Source organism: Protopterus annectens, chromosome 4.part0, assembly GCF_019279795.1.
Source record: "Protopterus annectens isolate FY-2018-M chromosome 4.part0, PAN1.0, whole genome shotgun sequence".
Lineage (NCBI taxonomy): Eukaryota > Metazoa > Chordata > Ceratodontiformes > Protopteridae > Protopterus > Protopterus annectens.
In genome coordinates this window covers 1,113,693,809-1,113,716,181 of record NC_056733.1, presented here as the reverse complement: position 1 = coordinate 1,113,716,181, position 22,373 = coordinate 1,113,693,809, and the positions used below count along the sequence as shown (strand labels likewise).

At 37.1% G+C, this 22,373-nt stretch overlaps 1 protein-coding gene across 1 annotated transcript in view; it reads right to left on the bottom strand.

The window, feature by feature from the left end:
- The window catches only part of LOC122799792 (gamma-aminobutyric acid type A receptor subunit pi), a 930,262-nt gene that overhangs the window by 159,159 nt on the left and 748,730 nt on the right, over positions 1 to 22,373 (bottom strand). The window contains exon 7 of the mRNA XM_044069090.1: positions 9,265 to 9,347. Coding sequence (XP_043925025.1) covers positions 9,265 to 9,347 — 83 coding nt within the window. The remainder of the gene's footprint in view (positions 1 to 9,264; positions 9,348 to 22,373) is intronic.

Sequence of the window (22,373 nt, the reverse complement as noted above, 5' to 3'; positions counted from 1 at the left end):
ATCTGCTACAGAATCTACACCAAGCTAAGCTGTGAAGTAATCAGCACCCTAGGTAATCTGCTAAGAAATTAGCTTCCTAGGTAATCTGCAAAAGAATCAGCAGATGCCATACATTCCTGATGGCAGAAGAAGTGCGGCATAGAAATGCCAAGTCAAACCTCCCTCACACTAAAATCAGATAGCCAAGCAAGATCCTAAACATGGGAAATATTAACAGGCCCAAAATTGTTTCCTGTGGTGCTCCACTCTCTAAAGTTAGGAACTAGACACTGGTACATCCAGACGAGTAGGAGAAAAACTGGTGAAGAACAGCAGAGGGGGGCTGCCAGTAAGAGGACAAATGCTCAATGAACAGACAGTAATCCACAATGTCAAATGCCATTGATAGATCACGCAGGACCAGTATGTAGGAAAAGTAATCTCTCAGCATAAGGAGATCATGCAAAGTGATCTCTCAGCATAAAGAGATCATGCAAAGTGATCTCTCAGCATAAGGAGATCATACAAAGTGATCTCTCAGCATAAGGAGATCATGCAAAGTGATCTCTCAGCATAAGGAGATAATGCAAAGTGATCTCTCAGCATAAGGAGATCATACAAAGTGATCTCTCAGCATAAGGAGATAATGCAAAGTGATCTCTCAGCATAAGGAGATCATACAAAGTGATTTCTCAGCATAAGGAGATCATACTCTAATGACTGCAGCCTAATTACTAAGATAAGTGTTGAATATAGACTGAAAAGGATTCATGAACTCGTGATGTTAAATTATATTCTCCTGGTACACTAACTACCTTAACAAAAAAAGCAAGTTAAGGATAGAGAAAAATGATCAAGAAGATTAGAGTCCAAAGATGTTAGCATTTCATATTTGAACTCTCTACTCTCTCCCGTAATCAAACTCACACTCTCTACTTACTATGCTTTTATATATTCTGATGAAATTCTATAAGTAAAAAGAATGAAAACACTAAATATTGATTCTGTCCTTTTACTGTTGTCTGCAGTGGTTTGGGGTTCTGTTTTTCATCCAGTTTTTATACCCAGTTCTCGTTTGCAGTTGCTTTTGTGGATGCTTTTATATATTCTCTGATGTTTCATTTTAGCTGCTTCTACTTAGCCCAGGTGTCCCTGTATTCTTCTTCACTACACTCCTTACTCAACCTCCTCACTAACTTTATATTCTTGTCCACTTATTATTTACCTAACTCTCCTGTATTCCTACTTCCCCTACCTTACCTCCCATCAAAACTTACATACATGCTTTATCTCTAATTCTATAAGCTGTTTCCTCTCCTAATTAACTTTCTACTAACAGGATTTTTTCCTTGCACAATATTTAACAAATGATGTTTAATTCTACTTCTTGAACCTCCAGTTAAACCAAAAATCACTATAAAATAGATGTGTGTAATATTGTGTTATATATGTAAAGCCTGCATACAGTATTAATGTTTTCTACTATTGTATCTTACTAGCCATTGTGATCTGTGTATTAATGTATTATATCTGTTATGCCTACATATAGTATTTGTGTATTTTACTGTTGTACTTTACTAGCCATTGTGATGTAATAACTTGTTTTGCTGTGGAGCTTTTCTCCCTGGGCATCAGCTGAAAAAGGGCTTTTGCTCAGTCGGATTAGCCTGGTTAACAAATGTCAAATAAAATAAATACATAAATAAATAAACTGCTCTGCATTTACTGTGTACACAAAAACATAAATTCTGAAAATGATAAAGTCACATAAATGTATTTATAAATGGGGCTGCCCCCTCAACACCCCCTATTTATATATACCAATACCATGTCTGAAGATTTGCAACCAAAATAAAATAACAGGAACTGTGTTATAATTCAGAGTAAGTGAGTCAACTATGACACTAATCAATTAATTTTGACATCAGTGGATACTCCTGCCCACTGACAATAATTTCATTCATTTGGCTATCAGCATTGCAACCCATGGCTTATATATTTGGAGGAGAATAGAACAATCACAAATGGGGCCAGCAACTCCAATGCAGAGGTCAAAGACTCATTATAGTCATGGACTTGTGACTGTGGTTCCTCAGTGTTGATTTCTGAGAAAAAAGGGCAGAGAGCTGATAAAAAAAAAAAAAAAAAGATGAAGAAATCTTAAAGTACAACACTACCTTAGCTTAAGACTAAGGGGCTAAAAAAGGGTAGCACCAGAACAAAATGGATTAGAAGTTTATCAAACCAGGGGCTTGGTTCCACCACCAAGTCATTAGCTATTATATTTAAGAGGAAAGTGAAGTCAAATGTTTGCTAAGAAGATGACTTGTGAAGATAATTACCTGAACAAACCCAGATCCCCTTATAGTACAGAGAAAATCTTGGGTTGGAACCACCAACTCCTCAAAGACCCAGATTTAAAAGTCATCAAAATCCTCGAGGGTTTGACCGGCACAACAAAGGTTTAGCAAGAAAGTCACTGGAAATCTTACAGCACCATCCTCATGAACTAAGTAGATGTTAGATAAGACGAAGGGTAGCATGACTAAATTGTAACTTCATTTTTATTATAGTGTTCCTTACCTAGGTACTTATACACACTAAGGAAGAAAGCCCAGTGATATATTACAATGTCAAATAAAAAATTTAAATATTGCAAAGTATGCATAGTAATTCAATGCAAAGGTGCTCTGAGATAGATCAAAATTAAAAAAAATAGTTTACGAGCAGAAATGTAATCATTAGCTAGCAATCTGGCAGGAAAAAAAACATGACTATCAAAACTTACTGTTTTACAGTTGTCATTTTTGTAGGGAGCAATCCATTAAATTGTTTTTTGTAGGGCAGCAATCCCCATTGCACCTCCACACTCCGTCTTACTTAAATATACCAACTTCAAGATAGCTATTTCTCAGAAAAAATTAATTTCCTGAGATGTGAAAGTCAAAGCCTTAAAAAGAGCAAATAATGACATTATACTAATCACAAATTACCTGAATTTAAGCCTGGCACAAAAGGAGATGCCCACATGTTGCTCCTGTTCCAGGCCATATGAAAAAGTGTTGGTCATCATTATTAATTTCCCTGACCACTTTTAGGTTCATAGGCGATTACAAGGCCAATGACCAAAGGGGTCTTTTTAAGCCTAGACATGCTTCTCAATGTGAGACTCAAACCCTGTACCTTGTGTCTGTCAAGTAAATACCTTAATATGCCAAATCCAACTGCCTTATGCCAAACCCAACCCCTTGTGCCTACCCCCAACTCATTCCTACAACTCAATTCTAAAACATATGGCTAACATACAAACAATCCTGTTCTCATCTAAAGCATTGAATAATGGACACAGCTGCCACCACAAGAAGGCCAACATTTTCATCTGATCATGGCTCTTTATGAATGCAATGTTGAAGATAAACCCATGCTTATTACAGAGGGACCTCACACTTGCATCCTGGTCCCTAAATTAGATAAACAGAGGGACAGACTTCCTGATCTTCCTGAGGGAACAATCAGGAACATGTTTTTTCATCCAGGGGTGGTGATAAGAGGCCCTTACGGTCACGGCCAGAATGCATACAGAAATGTACTCCAAGGTCTTCTTACAACATCTGTGTTTACATAAGATATTAAAGTGACAACTGATTCTACAGACCTGGATCACTGGTTCAGTTAAAAAAGCACACAAGCACAATAAAAGCATCCCATTATAAATAAAATAGACTAATAAGCAAGTCATAGATATTAAATTCATTAAGCACAAAAAGTAAAAAAATAAATAGAAATGTGAAAAAAATTGCAGGTATTAAATCGGGCAAAATTAAAACAGCATGTAAGGACCCCAACCAAGCTCTATAACACAAATAAAATTGATGACCCAATGGGAGTTTAATAGCAGAAGTAAAATAAAATTACTGAAGTCTTCCAAACACCATACACGCTGTTCCCTGATGGCAATGAAACGTAACCACAACTTCAGGTAAATATTTCCCAGAACACAGAACACGACATACACTTCTGTACACTCAATAAAACTTTAATTCCAGGACAGAGTGAGCGCTTTCGCCAACAGGCTTCTTCAGACTCTTAATAAATACAAACTAAATTTTAACTTCTTTAAAAAGCCCACCATAAATTCTCATTGGTTACAGAATAAATCACCCTAAAATTTAAAGTGATACTTACATCGCCTATTGTGACTTTACAAATACAATCTAAACACATACTGTTTTAAGATATTCATCTGCTTATAGAATTTACGTAAAATGAAAACCAATTTTTGAGAAAATAGACATATATTAAAAACATCTATTAAAATACTGATACTCATCAGAAATATGTTATACAAACTGTAGATCTATAAATGCAAAAAACATGTAAAAAATCAAACATTCTGTGCTTACTAAATAGAAAATCAAACACTCTGTGCTTATTAAATAAAAAGTCAAACATTCTGTGCTTATTGAGTAGAAACGATGTGTAACTTCAACACATAAGCACACTCTTCCATGGTGTAAACAACTCATGTTAGCCACTCTCTGGAATCAGGGGTTGGCCTAAAACCAAACGGCTATGATTTATACAAATTCTATACACCATTATATAACAAAAGGCATGTTAAAAAAGAAGGGCAAGAAATGCATGTTATGGAACAACAGAGTATGTCTATAAAATATAGGCACACCTGGTGAACCATCAATATGGAGACATTCTGTGCTTATTGAATAAAAGCAATATGTAACTTCAGCACATAAGCACAATCTTCCATGGTGTAAGCAACTCATAAAAGCCACTCTCTACAATCAGGGGTTGTCCTATAACCAAACGGCTATGATTTATACAAATTCTATACACCATTAAATGACAAAAAGCATGTTAAAAAACATATTAAAAAAGAAGGTTAAGAAATGCAAGTTATGGAACAACAAAGTATGTCTATAAAATATAGACACACAAGGTAAACCATCAGAGTTGAAACATCTCATAGAGATTACTCACTAGGGTCTAGGGCTGATTTAACCAACTTATACATGAGCGGCTGAGTTTTAATCAGACTTCGGACACTGTAAAGTGTTCCTTTAAGTCATAAAAGACATAGTCACTTCACTCTACATAATCTCCTGCTCTTGAGGAAGGGCTTTATTTGTACCTTATCATTGAGACCAGGAGGTACATCTGCTCTCCATCTAATAATCCACCTGGTCTCACACTCCAGTGTTCTATTGATAAGGTCACCTCCTCTAAAACGTTGTATAAGAGTCTGGAGGACAAAAAATTTGAAAGTATGATGTAAACCTACTACTTTACATTGTCTAGCTAATGCATTGACATCTGAGCCTACTCTAATCTGATAGTTATGTTCTCTAATACGTTCTTTGAGGGTGCGATTCGTCTTCCCTATGTAGTAAGCAGGACATAAACTGCAAGTAGCAACATAAACTACATTCTTACTTTCACAATTGGTATTAGTGTGAAAATTGAATGTCTGTCCTGTGTTAGGATGTGTGAAAGTAGTGTTTATGTTAATAAAGGAACATTGATTGCATTTACCACAAGGTACTGTGTTACCAGATTCAGCCACCTCACTATGCTTATTAGTAACATATCTGGGCCTACATAGTAGGCTCTTCAAATTGGGGTGGTTCTTATATGTAATACGTGGTTTGGGACCCACGACCTTACTCACCTCCCTATCAGATATTAAAATATCCCAATGTTTATGCATAAGTCCTTTGACTTCCAAACTTGTTCTACTAAAAGATAAGTTAGCCCTCACCTCAGTATGAGGTGGTACAACATTCTCGGATTGTTCCAACTGCTCCATAAAATATGGTCTAGCACTACTAGATCTCAAAGAGTTTACTGCAATAATTGTTTCATTGATAACTTTTTCACAGTAACCCCTCTCTAGAAATCTAACCTTGAGCTCCTGCACTCCAGTTTCATAGCACATTTCATTGGGGTTAAGTCTGGACACTCTCATAAACTGTCCTTTTAAAACGTTGTTAAAAACGTGAAGGGGGTGCATACTTTGTCTATGGAGTAAGTTATTCCTATGGCACCCCTTCCTATGTATGGACGTGTTCAACATACCATTAGACAGTCTACATACTTAAACAACCAAAAAAGAGATGTTGGTGCTAGAGAAATTCATAGTGAATTTCAAAAACTCTGTAGTTGTGTCGAGGTATGTAACAAAATTTCTAAGAGATCTCTCATCACCCAGCCACACAAAAAAGAGGTCATCTACAAATCTGCAGTACATACCTACATATTCCTTAAAATAAACATTGTCATAAACATATTTATCCTCCCATCTGGCCATAATTAGGTTGGCGTAGCTATTGGCACAAGACGTGCCCATAGCTACGCCATCCCTCTGTAGGTAAATCTCTTCACCAAATGCAAAAACATTATTGGTCAGGATAGTCTCAAGCAACAGGGTAACTAAATCAACCTTCTTGACAGAAAAATTTGAATGTGCTCTTAAATATTCTGTAATAAAATTAATACCTATATCATTAGGAATGACCGTGAAGAGACTAACAACATCTAAGGTCACTAAAAAGAAGTGTTGGTTATCTCTCAGATGTTGCGTGTAAGTATATAAGTCCATTAAAAATTGCTTACTATCCTTAAGTATTCTCTTATTCTCATCTACTAAAGGTCTCAGTATACTCTCTGTATAAATTGAAAGAGGTTCAGTGACCCATCCCTGACCTGCCACAATGGGTCTCATGGGTGGGTCCGTATTACTTTTATGAATCTTCGGTAATCCCTGAATGACAGGTATTATCGGGTCCTTAACTTTGAAAAAGTCATATAGTTCTTTAGTAATATCTGAGGACATAATAAGGTCATCTAAGGTATAGTACACATTAAACACCTTATCTACCAGCATGTTATAATCTATTCTTAGGTAGAATTGATTATCATTTAACATTTGTTTCATCTTATCATTATAATAAACTGTGTCCATAATGACAACTGGTCCACCTTTATCAGCTGGTCTGATTACTATTGACCCATCGTACTTTAAATCATTTAAGGCTTTCCGTTGATTATAATTTAAATTCTGTCCATGTCTTGATACCTTCTTATCTTGAAAACACTTATAAATATCATTCTCCAAAACCTTTCCAAATACTTCGACTATGGCATGTACCTGCCCAGGCATTTGCAACAACTGGAACAGTGACAAAGGTTCTTCACTAAAAGAATACAGGGTGCAAATAATATGTCCTATGCAGACCACCTCAAAGCCCTGCCGTCTGTCTGTACTCGGTCTCCTACAGACTACTGAGGGGCAATCTATGTCTGACCTATAAGGCATTCTCTGATCCAGCCCTGATGGATCTGCTAAACATTTGCAAAACAAACAGCACTAGAATTACCCAGTCTCAGGATCTAAACCTTGTATGTGACATAAACAAAATGTTTTTGAGGGATACGTATGTACCTCAGAGATTAACCTTCCCTGGAACACACCCCCATTCATGTGAAACAGAATTCTTCCCTAATACTGTTTCAAACGCAGTTTAGACCAGTGGATGGGAAATCACAAATTCCCCCCTGGCTTGTTGCCTGTGGGCCATAAGGACAGGAGCAGTTTGTAGATACCCTTAGTAATGGGCATACGCCAAAGCCATTCTAGCCCATGGGCATTGATAATTGGGAAAACTGGGGCATGATTCATGAATAGCTAGGCTGAAAAAGGTTCCAGGGCCAATAGCCCTGCAACCTCCTGTGATGCTATGGCCCTATGAACTGCCTTCCAAGACAGCTTCTCACCTCTTTGTATTATCAGTTGTAGTTTGACAAGTGTGTATTTTGTACCGCTTCCTTACTGTATCATTGCATTATGCTTGCTGTTACTACAAGAATTCTAACAGCTCCCTGTTTTCTGCTACTCATTGCAGTATCAGTTATACCCTAACTACAAGAAACCACCTGCATCACAGTCTCAGTATTACATTATTATGCTCTTAATTAATATTTTGTTTATTTTATCTTTTCATTTTGTTAAACGTTACAATCTGAATGGACAAGTGTCTCTTTTCAATGGAGGAGCAGAGGTCCAGAGAAAAAGCTCCACAACAGTATTTATTTATTTATTGATTGACTGGGAAAGTCCACTGGGTCAGGAACCCATTTTTAGTAGAGGCCCAGGAAGACAAGCTCCAGTTACAGATCAACATTTTTACAAGATAATATTTACAAAAATAAAACAGTGTACAAAAATTTTGTACAATTTCCTAATGATTAGTAATACACAGAGTACAAAGTTTTATTCAGTCTGGTTGGGTATTAGTAATAAACATGCAGTATTTTTAATTGCATTCATTGTGTGGAAGGAAAAACAGACAATAGATACATTCATAACTAACAGTTCATTTAAAGAGGTTGAGGACGGATGGATTTTAGTAGTATTTCAATGATAAACAAATACAATAATAAAACGAATATGAAAATATAATAAACAATAGATATGCAGAAAGTTATATGCAGAATCACTGACACCAGTTTTACAGTACACGTGTACTATCAGGTACACAAAAAATTTACATATTGAGAACATCGGTTTTACATTGACTCTCAAAGGCATAATATAAAGTTTCATAGCACTGTTACAGTTTTATGTCATTTTCTTTATAGAACCTCTTGTTTTAAATTGTTTAAAGGTCTTAGCTTTAAATGTACTTTGAAGTCCAGCACACTTACCTTCTTACTAAATAACAGTGCCAATATATGAGAGAAACATCTTGTCTGGAAAGACTGCACATAATTGTTTTAATGATTATGCAAGATTTTCGATTTGTACATCGTGTCCTCATAATGTTTATTTTGGAAAGGACTCATTCTCGCTAAGTCTGATGCCTAATTTATTTCTGCTGTCTGGGACAGATATGTTACATCTAGGGCTATAAGAAAATGTTTAAAAAGGCACGTGCTCTTTGGAAAGAACAAGCAGTCTTGGCTAGATACATGGGATTCAAGATACATATCTGTTACCTTGGAAGGTTTATATAAAATAATATGGTTTGTAACAGATGCTTAGCACTACACAGGTGTGATGTTTATACTTCTCTAAATAGTTTTGGCTGGGTCATTTGAAATAGCCTCCAAAGCTGCTGCCATGTTAGCTTTGAAATATTGTGTTACATTTCCTGAAAGAACTTGTAATTGTGCGTTTTGTGGCTCAAGTGAAGACGTTTTAAAAACTCTTCATGTCTAGCTTATGCTCAGTTTGCAAAAAGTAACACATCACTGCCGAATGATACTCACAGCTTTCCAGTTGCAAAGTACACATCTGTCTATCCATTGGGTATTTGGTCAAGTCCATGTTACAGGCAACAGTAGCTGTTATCCTTTAAGGAAATAAAAATAATAAATAAATAAATAAATAAATAAAGCAAGGTTAGGATCTGTAGAGAAAACATTTGTATAAAGGTGATATGGTTATTAACAAGGGCAATCATTTCCCATTAGCTTAGGCTTTTATTTTGTTATAACATTTTTACAAACTAGGTCACCTAAACTGCAGCATTGTAGTTCACAAGCATACTTCTATATAGCTTCTCAGCATGGTGATTAGTGATGAACTAAAGGGATTTCATGAGACTGTGCAGTAATCGCATGGCTCGATTGAGATCCAAACCTGAATTCTTTCAGTTTCTGAGTCAGCTGTCTCATAGTTGACAACAGTTCCTACATATTTAATTGCTTAACTCATTGTTAGCATTAAGTGGTAGTTAAGGCACTAATACTTGTTAAAGTTAACTGTTCTGAAGAACTAGGTTTGACTCTCACAACTCCCACTGAACAAGACAATTAACCATGCTAAAGCTCCCAAAACATCTCTGAAACCAGGCGGGTTATGCTTAATGACCCTTGTCTTGCTAAAAGAAAGGAATTGATTAATTACTGTTTAAAAAGACCTTATTTTATTTTGAAGGAAGCACTATAATAGTTGTAAATATATGCCATCTGCCTCATATGCAAGATGCACCCGGAGTTCTATAGGTGTGAAATTCTTACATTTTGTTATCATAGAGCAGAACATGAAATGTCAGTATCAAAATCTCACATATGCATTGATATGCTTTCTCTTCCCCTTACACACACACACACACACACACACACACACACACACACACACATACTAAATGAATAAGTAGCACCAACAGATTTGATATAATAATAATAATAATAATAATAATAATAATAATAATAATAATAATAAAAGTATATAAGTGTTGGACAAATACCTGTATTTTTAGCTGTTATACCTAGGGTGGTTGTGATTAAATGTATTTTGTTACCCAGATAAAATTTTTATTTGAGATCTGACCTGGAGTGAAAAATTCTAAAGGTACAGAATTAAAAGTTTTAGATGAAACTGAAGAACAATGTAAGCTCAATACAGAAATAACAAATGGTAAAAAAAAATGCAGTGAATGCTGTGAAATCCCAGCATTAGTGGCAGTTTAATTAGAACTTTTGGTCAAAAGGCATGGGAAGTTTCTGGCCACTTCAGACCAGTTTTCTCACAAACTTTAGCTAACCTTCTTGTCAGGGTCTAATTGGCCCTTTTCAGTATCTCTGAAGCCTGTGATCTATAGGGAGAATAAAAACCGCAATTTTACATTTAGGGTTCTGAAAATTTGGTGTATTACATGGCTAATAAAATGAGTGCAGAGATCAGATGTGATACAACAGGTAACACCACATTTACTGATTACTCAGTCAAAATTATTTTGCTACAGTTTTTATATTTTTTTTACACAAGGATGTTTCTACTCATACTGAAAAAAATGTAACCACAAATAATTTATAGCCAAATTTTTGTACTTGAAGTTCAGTAAAGTATCACTGCAAATAACCAAAAATGCTGTTTTTGTTAATGATTTGTTAAATGCTTTATTATTACCAAGGGAGATAACCATGGTAAAGTGTGCCACAACTAAGACCGATGAGTCCTTTTTGACAGAGGGCAATACTTTTCAAGACATGAAGGCAAGACAAGCTGCATTCTCTTATCCTATTCAGGCTATATTTTTACAGCAATTGAATGAAAATAATTTTTCTTTACAAGCTTATTGTCTTTTCAAGACTCTGATTGTATGACGTAGATAAGTAATGGCTGCAGCTGCTCTCTGGGGTTTTGTGGTGCCATCTGGATGGACAACTAGCAGCAGACCACTAAATTGTACCGAATTCCTCAGCATTTACTGGTTCAGAAGCTAAAATATTGGGCTGCCACAAATTCCCGAGTGGCCCCCTTAATTTCTGAATTTCCTGGGCTTTTTTTTTTTTGTTGTTGTATTGCCACTTTACATTTTTGGCTGATTCTCACTACGCATCACCAGCCTATAGGGGCATACGTGATGACATCAGCTAGTGCCTGTTGTACTCAGGAGAAATGGGGAAAATAACAGCAATGGCGGCATGATTTAAAGATGGCAGACTCCTCTAGGTAACAGGAAGAAAAACAACTATCTGTTTTGTGGGCATTTAGTTTATCTAGTGTGTGTCTGTATGTGTGTGTGTGTGTGTGTGTGTGTGTGTGTGTGTGTGTGTGTGTGTGTGTGTGTGTGTGGGCATTTAGTTTATCTGGTGTGTATATATGTGTGTGTGTGTGTGTGTGTGTGTGTGTGTGTGTGTGTGTGTGTGTGTGGGGGCATTTAGTTTATCTGGTGTGTATATATGTGCTCAAAACCATTGTTGCTGGCTGCGTTTAAGTCATTCAATTTAAACCGACCCTTTGCATTTAGTGCGTCTATCTGCTGGCCAAGATACTGTGTGTAAGTTAATTTGTTCTTGTGCATTTTAATTGCTGCATTTAAGTCGAGCACTGGCTCAACTGTTGCTGCATTCACCATTACTTTAACTGGCTCACTCAACTGTTGCTGTAACTAGATGCTGTGTGCAAGTTCATTCGTTAAATTTGGACCAGCATTCAGTATCAACCATTGCTGCAGGCTCAGTTCGGTGTGTAAAAACCATTGCTGCTCCTTGCAATTAGAGTTCATTCATTTGTGTGTAAGTATTCTTTGCTTTAACTAGATACTGTGTGTGAGTACATTCGTTCATTTAGCAAACCGGCATTCAGTTTATCAACTGTTGCTGCTCTTTGCATTTAGAATTACTGGCTCCTCCTTACATTTACAGTTCATTCATTTCTGTACATGTAATCTTTGCTTTAATTCTTTAGCTAGATACTGTGTGCAAGTTCATTCTGCATTCAGTTTATCAACTATTGCTGCATGGTCTGTGTGTGTGTGTGTGTGTGTGTGTGTGTGTGTGTGTGTGTGTGTGTGTGTGTGTGTGTGTGTGTGTAACATGCCCCAGGTAGGGCATGTGGTGGTTAGGGTTACTCAGGCTCAAACCCTGTACCTTAGGTACAAGGAGCAAGAGCCTGAGTTCTCTACCCATACCACCACTTCTGATTGATTGAAGGAGTTATGGCTCTAAACTGTACAAATTTTCACAGAATGTCTGGAATGTTTGGCTCATACTTTTGGTCTGTTCCTCTTAAAATTTGGATGACGCAGTGGTAGTGTTATTGCCTCACAGCAAGAGGTTCTCTGTTTTGATTCTCAGCTGAAATGGCTTCTGTGCAGAGTCTACATGTCCTCCTTGCATTTGTGTGGGTTTCCTCTGGGTGCTCTGGTTTCCTCCTACGATACAAAGACATGCACCTGGAGTGTTTCTCCCCAGGCCTCTGCTTAAAATTGGCGTCATTCCAAGTCGGACTTTCCAATAAACAAATGTTAAATAAAATAAAATCTATGGTTTTCTGGCAAATCAGTGAGAACTGAATTCACTAAATAATGATAACCATTTATGTTTCAGTCTTCCTATCTTTCAGGAAACACATGGTAACACAACATTTTATTCTAAGATTATACAAGCAATGTTTAAAATGTGTCTCTGGTTTTAGGCCTTTGTCCCCCCGCCCCCAATAAATTTTGGCTTTTTCCTGATTTCTTGTGCTGCACAGTTCTTCATGGAAAGAAGTTTGGTGCTGCTTATGCAAAGTATACTTGTATTCTTAGTAGCACAACAGATGGTATATGTGCTTTTGTTTCAGAAACCTGTGGGTTCTCCTCCTACAGTGTGTAGATGGATTTCTGATACTGTACTGCATTGTACTTTTAAAGGGTGTGGATACTGCAGTCCTGAGGATGTCCTCCTTTGGCGGAGATACCTAGTAACTATGAACCTGTTATCAGTTTGCCATCCATTCCCTACTGAAATATTACTAGCGTATCTTTTTTAATGTAACATAAGCAATTTATTCTTCAAGGGCAACAGGCACTTTACTTGTAGATGAGACAATGAAATATAAAGTTGTTTGCTAGCAGCAGCAGCATCTTCGTTAGTTACAGATCTCTTTAATGTAGAATTATTTAGATGACTTTTACTTCTGCAGAGATTGTGCATATTTACTGATACTGGTGGACTGTAGAAGTTTGAGTAGACTTTTATGATGGAAGTGTGCTGAATTGGGCATTATTGGCTCATGCATTTTGTTTCATTGCTTACTGGAAAAATGTTCAAAACAAATTTAAAATGAGCTCTAACAAGTGTGCTGCATTGTACTAGGAATATAATTTAATACAGTCAGGAAGGTGTATCAAAGAACATGTGTATGTTTTGTGTGGAAGGGGCCTATGATTTGAAAACAGCCCAAAGGTAATCTTTATCTGCCACTGACCAGATGCATTTTCTTTAGATGTGGGTTTCAATGCTGTTTCAGTGACTGTGAGTTTCAAGGGCAGAGAACTTTTAATGCCAAGTTTATTTTAATTGTGAGAGTGTATTGCTTTCTTTAGCAGATGTCTATTAGTGTTTGTGCTATAAAATATAAACTGAATTCCAAATCATTGTAGAAGTAAAGCAGTATGCACACTACAGTGTTTATGGTAAATAGGGTGAAATAGCCAAGTAATACGTCATTTGAATGGCTGCCGGGGGAATCTATGGCCATATTTAGGTTATCTGTTCTTCAGTTTGTGTTTGAAAGTTGGTATCCCACAATTCCACTGGAGTGGGTGGGTTTACATAATTATGTATTCATATTGTATGTTAAAATCAGTGTACAGATGTGCACCTAATTTTCATGGGTCTTTGTCCAGATTTTTGATGTTTCCAGGTTGAGAGGTATGACTAGCAGCCCCACAAAATGTTTTAAATCATTTGGTAAAAGTTTACCATTTTGGTAAGGCTTTTTCAGTGACTGAACAGGTGCAGCTACTGATTTAGATCCATTATGCTCTAAACAAAGTACACACATTTTTGCAAAATGTTGAGAGACATGACAGGCATGCCAGTCACTGGAAATGTGTTTTTTTAAATGCATTTTTGCTAAAATAAAAAGGTAAATGATAAACTTTTACCAAATGATTTAAGACATCATTTACAGAGATGGGAGCAATCTTTAAAATGTAGTATAGTCCCACCCTGCAGGAGCTTAGATTAGTCTGCTGTCTATGCTCACTGTAAACATTTTTTTTCTTTTTATATACATATGCCTCTTTAGCATTCTGTTTGCTGTCATAATTTACAGGGATTTTTATGCTGTTCTATATTAGTTCTACATTTATTGTTGCTATTTAGAGTGTATAGTCTGACAAAACTGATGTTTTTTTACCGCTCATTGTATATGTAGAGCTTGGTGATTACTCCAGTGTGTATATGCGTACTTACATATCTAAACTTACCTAGGAAGCTGGAATGGCTTCATAGACATTTCTTTTATTGATATCTGCTTCACATAATTCATTTAGTATTAGTAAGCAGAAACATACAGTTGCAGTTTATTTTGTACACAAACAGCAGAAACACAGCATGTGTTACAAATTCTAGCCAATATGTTACCTAACTACAGTTCTAATTGGTATTAGCAGAAACATACCTGCTATCAGTAAAGAGAAACATAAAATTTGTTTATTTGGTATCTGGTATTTGAAAAGCAGAAACAGTGTTTGTTACCTAACTTCAGTCTCAATTGGTATTAGTTAGCAGACACATACCTGCTATTAATAAGGAGAAACATACAGTTTGTTTAGTTGACATCTCAAAAGCAGAAACAGTGTTTTTTGCAAAGTCTGACCTGCATCTCATCTAACTACAGTTCTAACTGGGTTTGTAAGCAGAAACATACTTGGTACTTGTAAGCAGAAATATACAGTTGTTTGTTTATTTGGTATTTGAAAAGCAGAAACACAGCGTTTGTTACATATTCTAACCAGCATCTTACATAACTATGGTGCTACTTTAACCTGTTGGACTTAGTACTTTGTTAAATTAGTCTACTGTGATCTGCCTAGACACTGTTTCCTATTCTTTGCGATTCTTTACTCTTCTCTGAATATTTATCTATGTACCTACTTACTGTACCATTTCTTGTTCCCACTCTGTCATCTGATAATCCTTCCATCACTCCCTGACTAATATCATCTACTCTCTCCCAGTTTGTCTCCATTTCTCCTAAAACTGTACTATTCACTTTCTGCTCACATTCTATTTTTTTCTCTTTTCAGTTTGCTCACGCCATCCACAAGCCTCGGGATCATGCCCCCCACCACCTTCGGTTCTGAAGCAAAGTTTTAGCAAAAGCTGAAATCAGCCCTGGGAAATCTCAACTTTTTTTTTCCAAAAGCCTTCCTTTACAGTTAATCATTAGGTGAATGTCATTAAATTGTTTTTAACAATTTTCTCTTACTTTGTGGCTATCACTGTGAGGTGAGCACAGCTGCATTGAGCTCCTTTCAGCTTCCAACTTGGAGAGCATTAATCAAGTCAGCCACTGTGTAGCAACATACTCTACTAATAATATAAGATCCTTATTCCCTCTGTATGCAAACTGGTGAGCTTCCGAGTCTAAGGTTAAAACTATTCCAAAACAAAACTTTAGTTCAGTCCCAGTTCCTTTAGCTCTACTCATCCTTAAAGAGCTTTCTAGCAACATTTACTAATAGACAAACAACTACTGATTGTTTTTTGAGCCTTCTCACACATGTAGCCCCGCTCCATTCACCCTTGCTATGCTTGGGCTCACTTTGATCTCCACCCACTCCCCATATCATTTCCTTTATACCTAACCACTGTTAACACCCATTCTGCACCCTACTTCCCCTTTCTGTTCTCCACACAAACCATAACTAATCCATCCCCTCTCCCACACTACAGTTGCAACCTACATCTCCTTCCACTATGCACATTACTCCTACCCCTACTCAAACGTCACCTAAGCAACATACTCTCACATATCTACCTGCAAAATAAGCCTACTACTTACTCCCCAATCACAAATTTCAGTACTGTAGCACTCAGTGATCTTACCCATCATGCCTTTCTCTACTACCCTTTTTCTTGTACTACCTCCATTACTCCTCCTTCACACTCTCACCTCACTTACTATCCAGTTATCTCGTATTCTCAGAGTTCCTACAATACCCCATACCAGGGATACCTCATCTCCTTATCATTCATTTGCTATTTTTGCTTCTATCTTTTCTAATGAAACTCCTCTTCCTAAAATCAAAATTCCCCCCACCTACACCTCATTCCCCAAAAAAATAAAACAAAGTATTTTATCTTTAACTTTTACAAATATAACTGCCACTACTACCCTAATGTTCTTCTATTTGCAGGAAATATTCATCCCAATCCAGGCCCCACTCAACATAATTCCACCTATAACTATAGTCCCACTAACCTATACGCCTCTGCCCCGCTAAACAAACAAATCTCCTTTTACTCAATAAACACCAGAAGTATAGTAAACAGGGTTAGTGAGCTTCATGCTTGGATCTCAAGCCACACCCCTGATGTCATCACCCTAACAGAAACCTGGCTAAAACCCCAACACCATGACAAAGACTTTCTCACTCCTGGCTAAAGTACACTGCGCCTTGACCGCCAAAAGAAAAAGGATGGTGGAGTTGCCATTGTTTACTCTAACCACCTTACTCTGACAACTCCTAATAAAACTAGGCCATCCTTTTCTCCTGCTGAAATACTGACAGCCAACCTTGCACTTAACACCCATACCGCCATCACAATAGTAGCAATCTACATTCCCCCAGGAGATAACTTACCCCTGATGGAAAACATTCTCTCATACTTCTCTCAACACATTCCTAATGAAACCATTAATCTTGGTGATGTCAATATTAATTGGTTAACTCTCTGTACCCCAAATTCATCCTTACACAATAACTTGTACGGCTTTACTCAGCTTATCACTGATGCCACCCATCCCAACAACCGTCATACATACAGCACCCTTATCGACTGGATTCTAGTCTCTCATCCCTCTAAATATCACAATCCTGAAACCCTTCCCAACACACTAAGTGATCACTCCCCAATAAAAGTACTTAGATATATCCCTCAGTTTACTAAACAGCATAGATTTATCACATGCCGCAAGCTTACTAACTTCCACCCTGACACCTTTAAATCTCTTCTCTCTAAAGTTAACTGGGATTTCCTTACCCAACTCCCCCTTGACGATGCTGTCCTGTCTTTCAGCTCCACCTTTCTCAGTATTCTTCACTCACTTGCCTCACTTTGCACAGTCTATATTAAATCTAATATATCTCCATGGCTATCAAATTCCACCCGCATCCTAATGAAAAATAGAGACAGAGCACAGAAAACATGGACCAAAACAAAACTCCCTGCAGACTTGCTAAAATACAAAGAACTTAAAAAATCAGACCAAAAAGTGTATTAATAAAGATAAAAGAGACTTCTACTATAATCCACCCTCAGCCTTGACATCTAACCCCCAAAAATTCTGCAACTCATTAAATCACGTACTACATCCTGGTGGTCCCTATTCCCCCAATCCTTGTCCTGATAAGACACCCAGAGATACTGCCAACACCTTTAACACATATTTCATTGACTCTATATCCAAACTATTTAACCCCAGTGTCAACTCATCGACCTTTAATAATATTTCAAACCACTGTCTATCAAATCCCACTATACTCTCATCAAATTCTTTTTTCCTTCAAACCCGTACCCACTAGCTACATCAAATCCCTACTCTCTAAACTCAAACCTTGCTCAGCTTCTATCAATATTCCTTCCCGTTTCCTTCAGTTAGCTGCTGACTCTCTTTCTCTCCTTGTATCTATCTTAATCAACTGCTCCATTTCAGAATCCAAAGTCCCTTCCATATGGAAACAATTCTTCACTCTACCAATACATAAAGGAGGTAACTCCTCAGACATCACTAATTTTAGACCAATTGCCATCCTCTCCTCTCTCTCTAAAGTTCTAGAAAAATGCATACATAAACAGGTTATGCACTACCTACTCTCTGAAAATCTGCTCACACCTAGTCAACATGGCTTTAAACCAAAGCATAATACTACTAGTGCCCTACTATCATTCCTTAATACCATATCCCTTGACAGAGATAACAACAAACTTGTCACCTGCCTATTCTTAGATCTATCTAAAGCTTTCAACACTATCTCTCACCCTCTCCTTCTGCATAAACTAACCAACCTTAACTTCTCCCCTGCTACTACTGCATGATTTTCCAGCTACCTCACTGACAGATTTCAAGCAGTGAAGTGGCAATCTGCACTCTCCTCTCCTGTCCAAGTTAAAATGGGTGTCCCTCAAGGTTCTATCCCTGGCCCACTACTTTTCAACATCTTCACTAATCTTCTTTATTCTTCCTGTCCTCAGTTATCACTGGTCCAACATGCTGATGACTCTGCTGTCATAACTCTTGCTGACTTTCCCTCCAAACTCATCTCTACAACACAGACTTCCTTTAACCCATTAGAAAACTGGCTCTCTGATAACCAACTTATCCTTCACCCCCAAAAACTAAGCTACTGCTTTTTCTTTTCAAAACTACAACCACATTAAATCCACTTTCACAATCCTATCCCTCAATATAACACATATCGAGGTGGAAACTAGCACTAAACTCCTTGGTGTTATCATTGACGATCAACTTAAATTCAATCTACACATTAACAACTGTATCAAGAAAACTCATCAGAAACTTGGGCTCCTCTACAGCAACAAAAAGTTTCTCACCAGTGAAGCTAAAGTAACTCTCTCTCATGCCTACCTCCAAACCAGTCTATTATATGGCTCTCAAATTCTTACTTGCCTCAACTCTGCACTCCTTGCCAAACTTGAATCTACTTACTACAAGATAGCCAAATTTGCAGCCCATCAAACTTACAAGTCACATCACTGTCTCGCATGCAAACACCTTAATTGGCTAGAACTACTTCACCAGCTTCTTCTCCCTCAACTCCAGATCATCCACTCTATCCTTTATTAGCCGTCTTACTGTCCTACCCTATCATCTGTCATCTCCCACTATTCACCTGCTAGATCCCTCTGGAGCTCTAACCTAGATCTGTTACAAATCCACAAACCTAAAACTAAGAAAAGATGTATTCTCTAGCTATAATCCTTCCAAGGCCTGGAACAAACTCCGACTAGAGATCAGGTCACTCAAGCAGCTTAGTCAATTCAAGCTAGCCACTAAAGAATACCTGTTAAGTCAATGAACCTGCCTCTGTACCCACCCCCATTAAACAGCTCATCAACCCTAACTGCATACCACTATCTGCATCCAACTTATGTAACTTTCTTTAACTTTCTAGACCTTGTCTCACATTAACTTCTCTATCCTAGGCACATTACATACATTGTTATCTGCATAATGTAAGATTTTACATCTGGTGACAAAACTATTGTTAGTCCTTCTGACTGATGTAGGATTCTAAATCTGACAGACATAATGATTAGTTCACTGTAGTAAATCCTTATTTTCATGTATATGTTGCTTTGAATATTTTTTGTAAACCAGTTGTTGATTGTTTACTTATTTTTGTAAATGTTAATCTGTAGAACATGTGGAACTTTTCTCCCCGGGCCACCAACGAAAAAGGGCTACTTAACTCAGTCGGACAAACCGGGTCAACAAGTGTAAAATAAATAAATAATAAATAAAATAAAATGTTGTGGGACTACTTGTCATCCATCCATATGGCACCACAAAAGGAGAGTGACTGCAGCATTTCTTATCTACCTCACACAATAAGAGTCCTCTGTCTGATCTTGAAAAGACAATAATGCCTGTAACGAAAAATTATTTTCATTCAATTGCTCTAAAAATATAGCATTTTGATAATAGTTCCTGCTGATGATAAATGACCTTGCTCCTTCCAAAGTGTCACCAAATCATGATTTATGCCATAGGCATAACAGGAATCTGTGAAAATTGTTACTGAATGATCTTTGTCAGTTTTACAGGCTTCAGAAATAACTACAACCTCATCTACTTGAGCAGATACATTTCTGTTTAACTGCCCAGATAACAAAATCCTCTCTTGTGTACAAACAGAAAAGGCTGCAAGTTCACCATCATTTCTTTGAACACAAAATCAGTCCATGAAAAGATTTAGATCTGGATTTTGTACAGAAATGTCTTTCAAGCCTAATTTATGAGGAACCACAGATATAACTACTCAATCATGAGGTTCTCCTCTACCATAGAGATTAAATAAGCAGGGTTAAGTGGTGGACATTAAACAATTTGTAAAGAAGGGTTATTAAGTAAAGACAATTTATATTTATTGTAAAGAAGGGTTACTAAGTAAAGACAATTTATATTTAGACAATCATATTGCAGATAAATATTGTGTTTTAGTCTGTAGTAACAAAGACTTACAGAATGCAAAAATGGTATGTAAGCCTCATGCCTGAGAGTCAGTGCCGTCACCATACCTACTAAGCTTGCCATTGCAGTCACTGCCCTAAGGGGGGGGGGGGGGGCTGCAGCTATAGGATAAATGTTTACACTGAAATAAGAAACAGGTATATAACCATCATTTTCACATTGTGTAAATAATTCTAATGTCATTTTATTTTTTTTACTGAAAAGACAGAAAAAAATCTCTTTTTAGAATACCCTGGCAGCCCAAGTGCAGAAGGATTTAAAAGCAGTGTTTTCTATTGTACAAAACCTTGTTCATGATAATCCTGCCAGGGTAAAGTGTATCTTTCTTTAATCATTTTAACAGAAGCTTCACTATTTCTGCATCATTAGAAATCCATTGTCAGCAGTAACCTGTTAATCCCAGAAAAGCTTGCAACTCTTTAAATGTAGTAGGCTATTTTGCGCAGCAATACATGAAGGCAATGTGTTGACCACCTTTTGTGATAAGATGTCCCAAGTACTGAACCTATGATTTCCATAACTGCAGTTTTTCTCTATTAACTTTGAATCCTAATTCTGCTGACTGAGAAAAAAATAGTATTCTGTTTTGAGTCATTGGAATTTTTGAGGCTGGAAGCAAATTATCGACATACTGAATCAAAGTAAACCTACAAGGAAATTTATTCTTGTCTGTGTTTACATTTCTCTGGGGAAATGAATGGGAGATTCTATATTCCCTTGTAGTAATCTAGTCCAAGTGTAAATACAAACAGATATTGGCTATTTGAATGTATAGGGACATTAAAGAAAGCAGATGAAACATCTGTCACTGGGAAAGTTGTGGCATCTGATGTGACAGAACTCAGCATTGTTACAGGATTAGCAAGAACTAGAAATGTTGGTACTATCACCGCATTCACTGTGCTTAAATCTTGCACAAATATATATGTACTTCTTCCTGGTTTCTTAACTGGTAAGATAGGAGTATTACAAGCACTGCAAGTTGGAACAATGATACCTTGTTGTAAGAAGGCAGAAAAAACAGGTTTGATTCCTTGTTCTGCTTTTACCGATAAAGGATACTGAATGACCATAGACACAAAGGATATTTTCATCTGTACAGACAGTATTTGAGCATAATCCTAAAATTCATTAGGAATGTCTAGAAACACACCTATAGGTGTGCAAAAAGCAGTACTTCTCAAGTTATTGACTTTGAGGGAACATGGGCAAAATTCTTGGCTAGGCTTATAAGGGCCTCTGGGCCAATAGCTTAGTATCATCCTATGAACCTACACAACAAATCTCTTTCATAACAGGTTTAGAGGTGCAGAAACATCTGCAATAAAAGCATGCTGATCTTTTAGTGGACCCATTTGAATAGGAACGGGTTTAGTTTTTGGATAAAGGGACTCGGGATATGCTAACACCCCGAATTGTTTGTTTGGAAGGCAGAAGGTGTTCAACATTTGCCGAAGTAATCATAAATATAGCAGCTTCTGTATCAACAAGAAATGGAATAGATGCATTTTGCACTGTAATGTTGACAAAAGGACCATTTTTGTTGATTGGTTCCAAGGGAAATAACTGTGGTTCCTACTCATGGCTGTTCTAATGGTTCTGCTGCCACACTGGTGGCCTGCCAAGCAGTGTTCCACACAGGAGGGCTACTTTT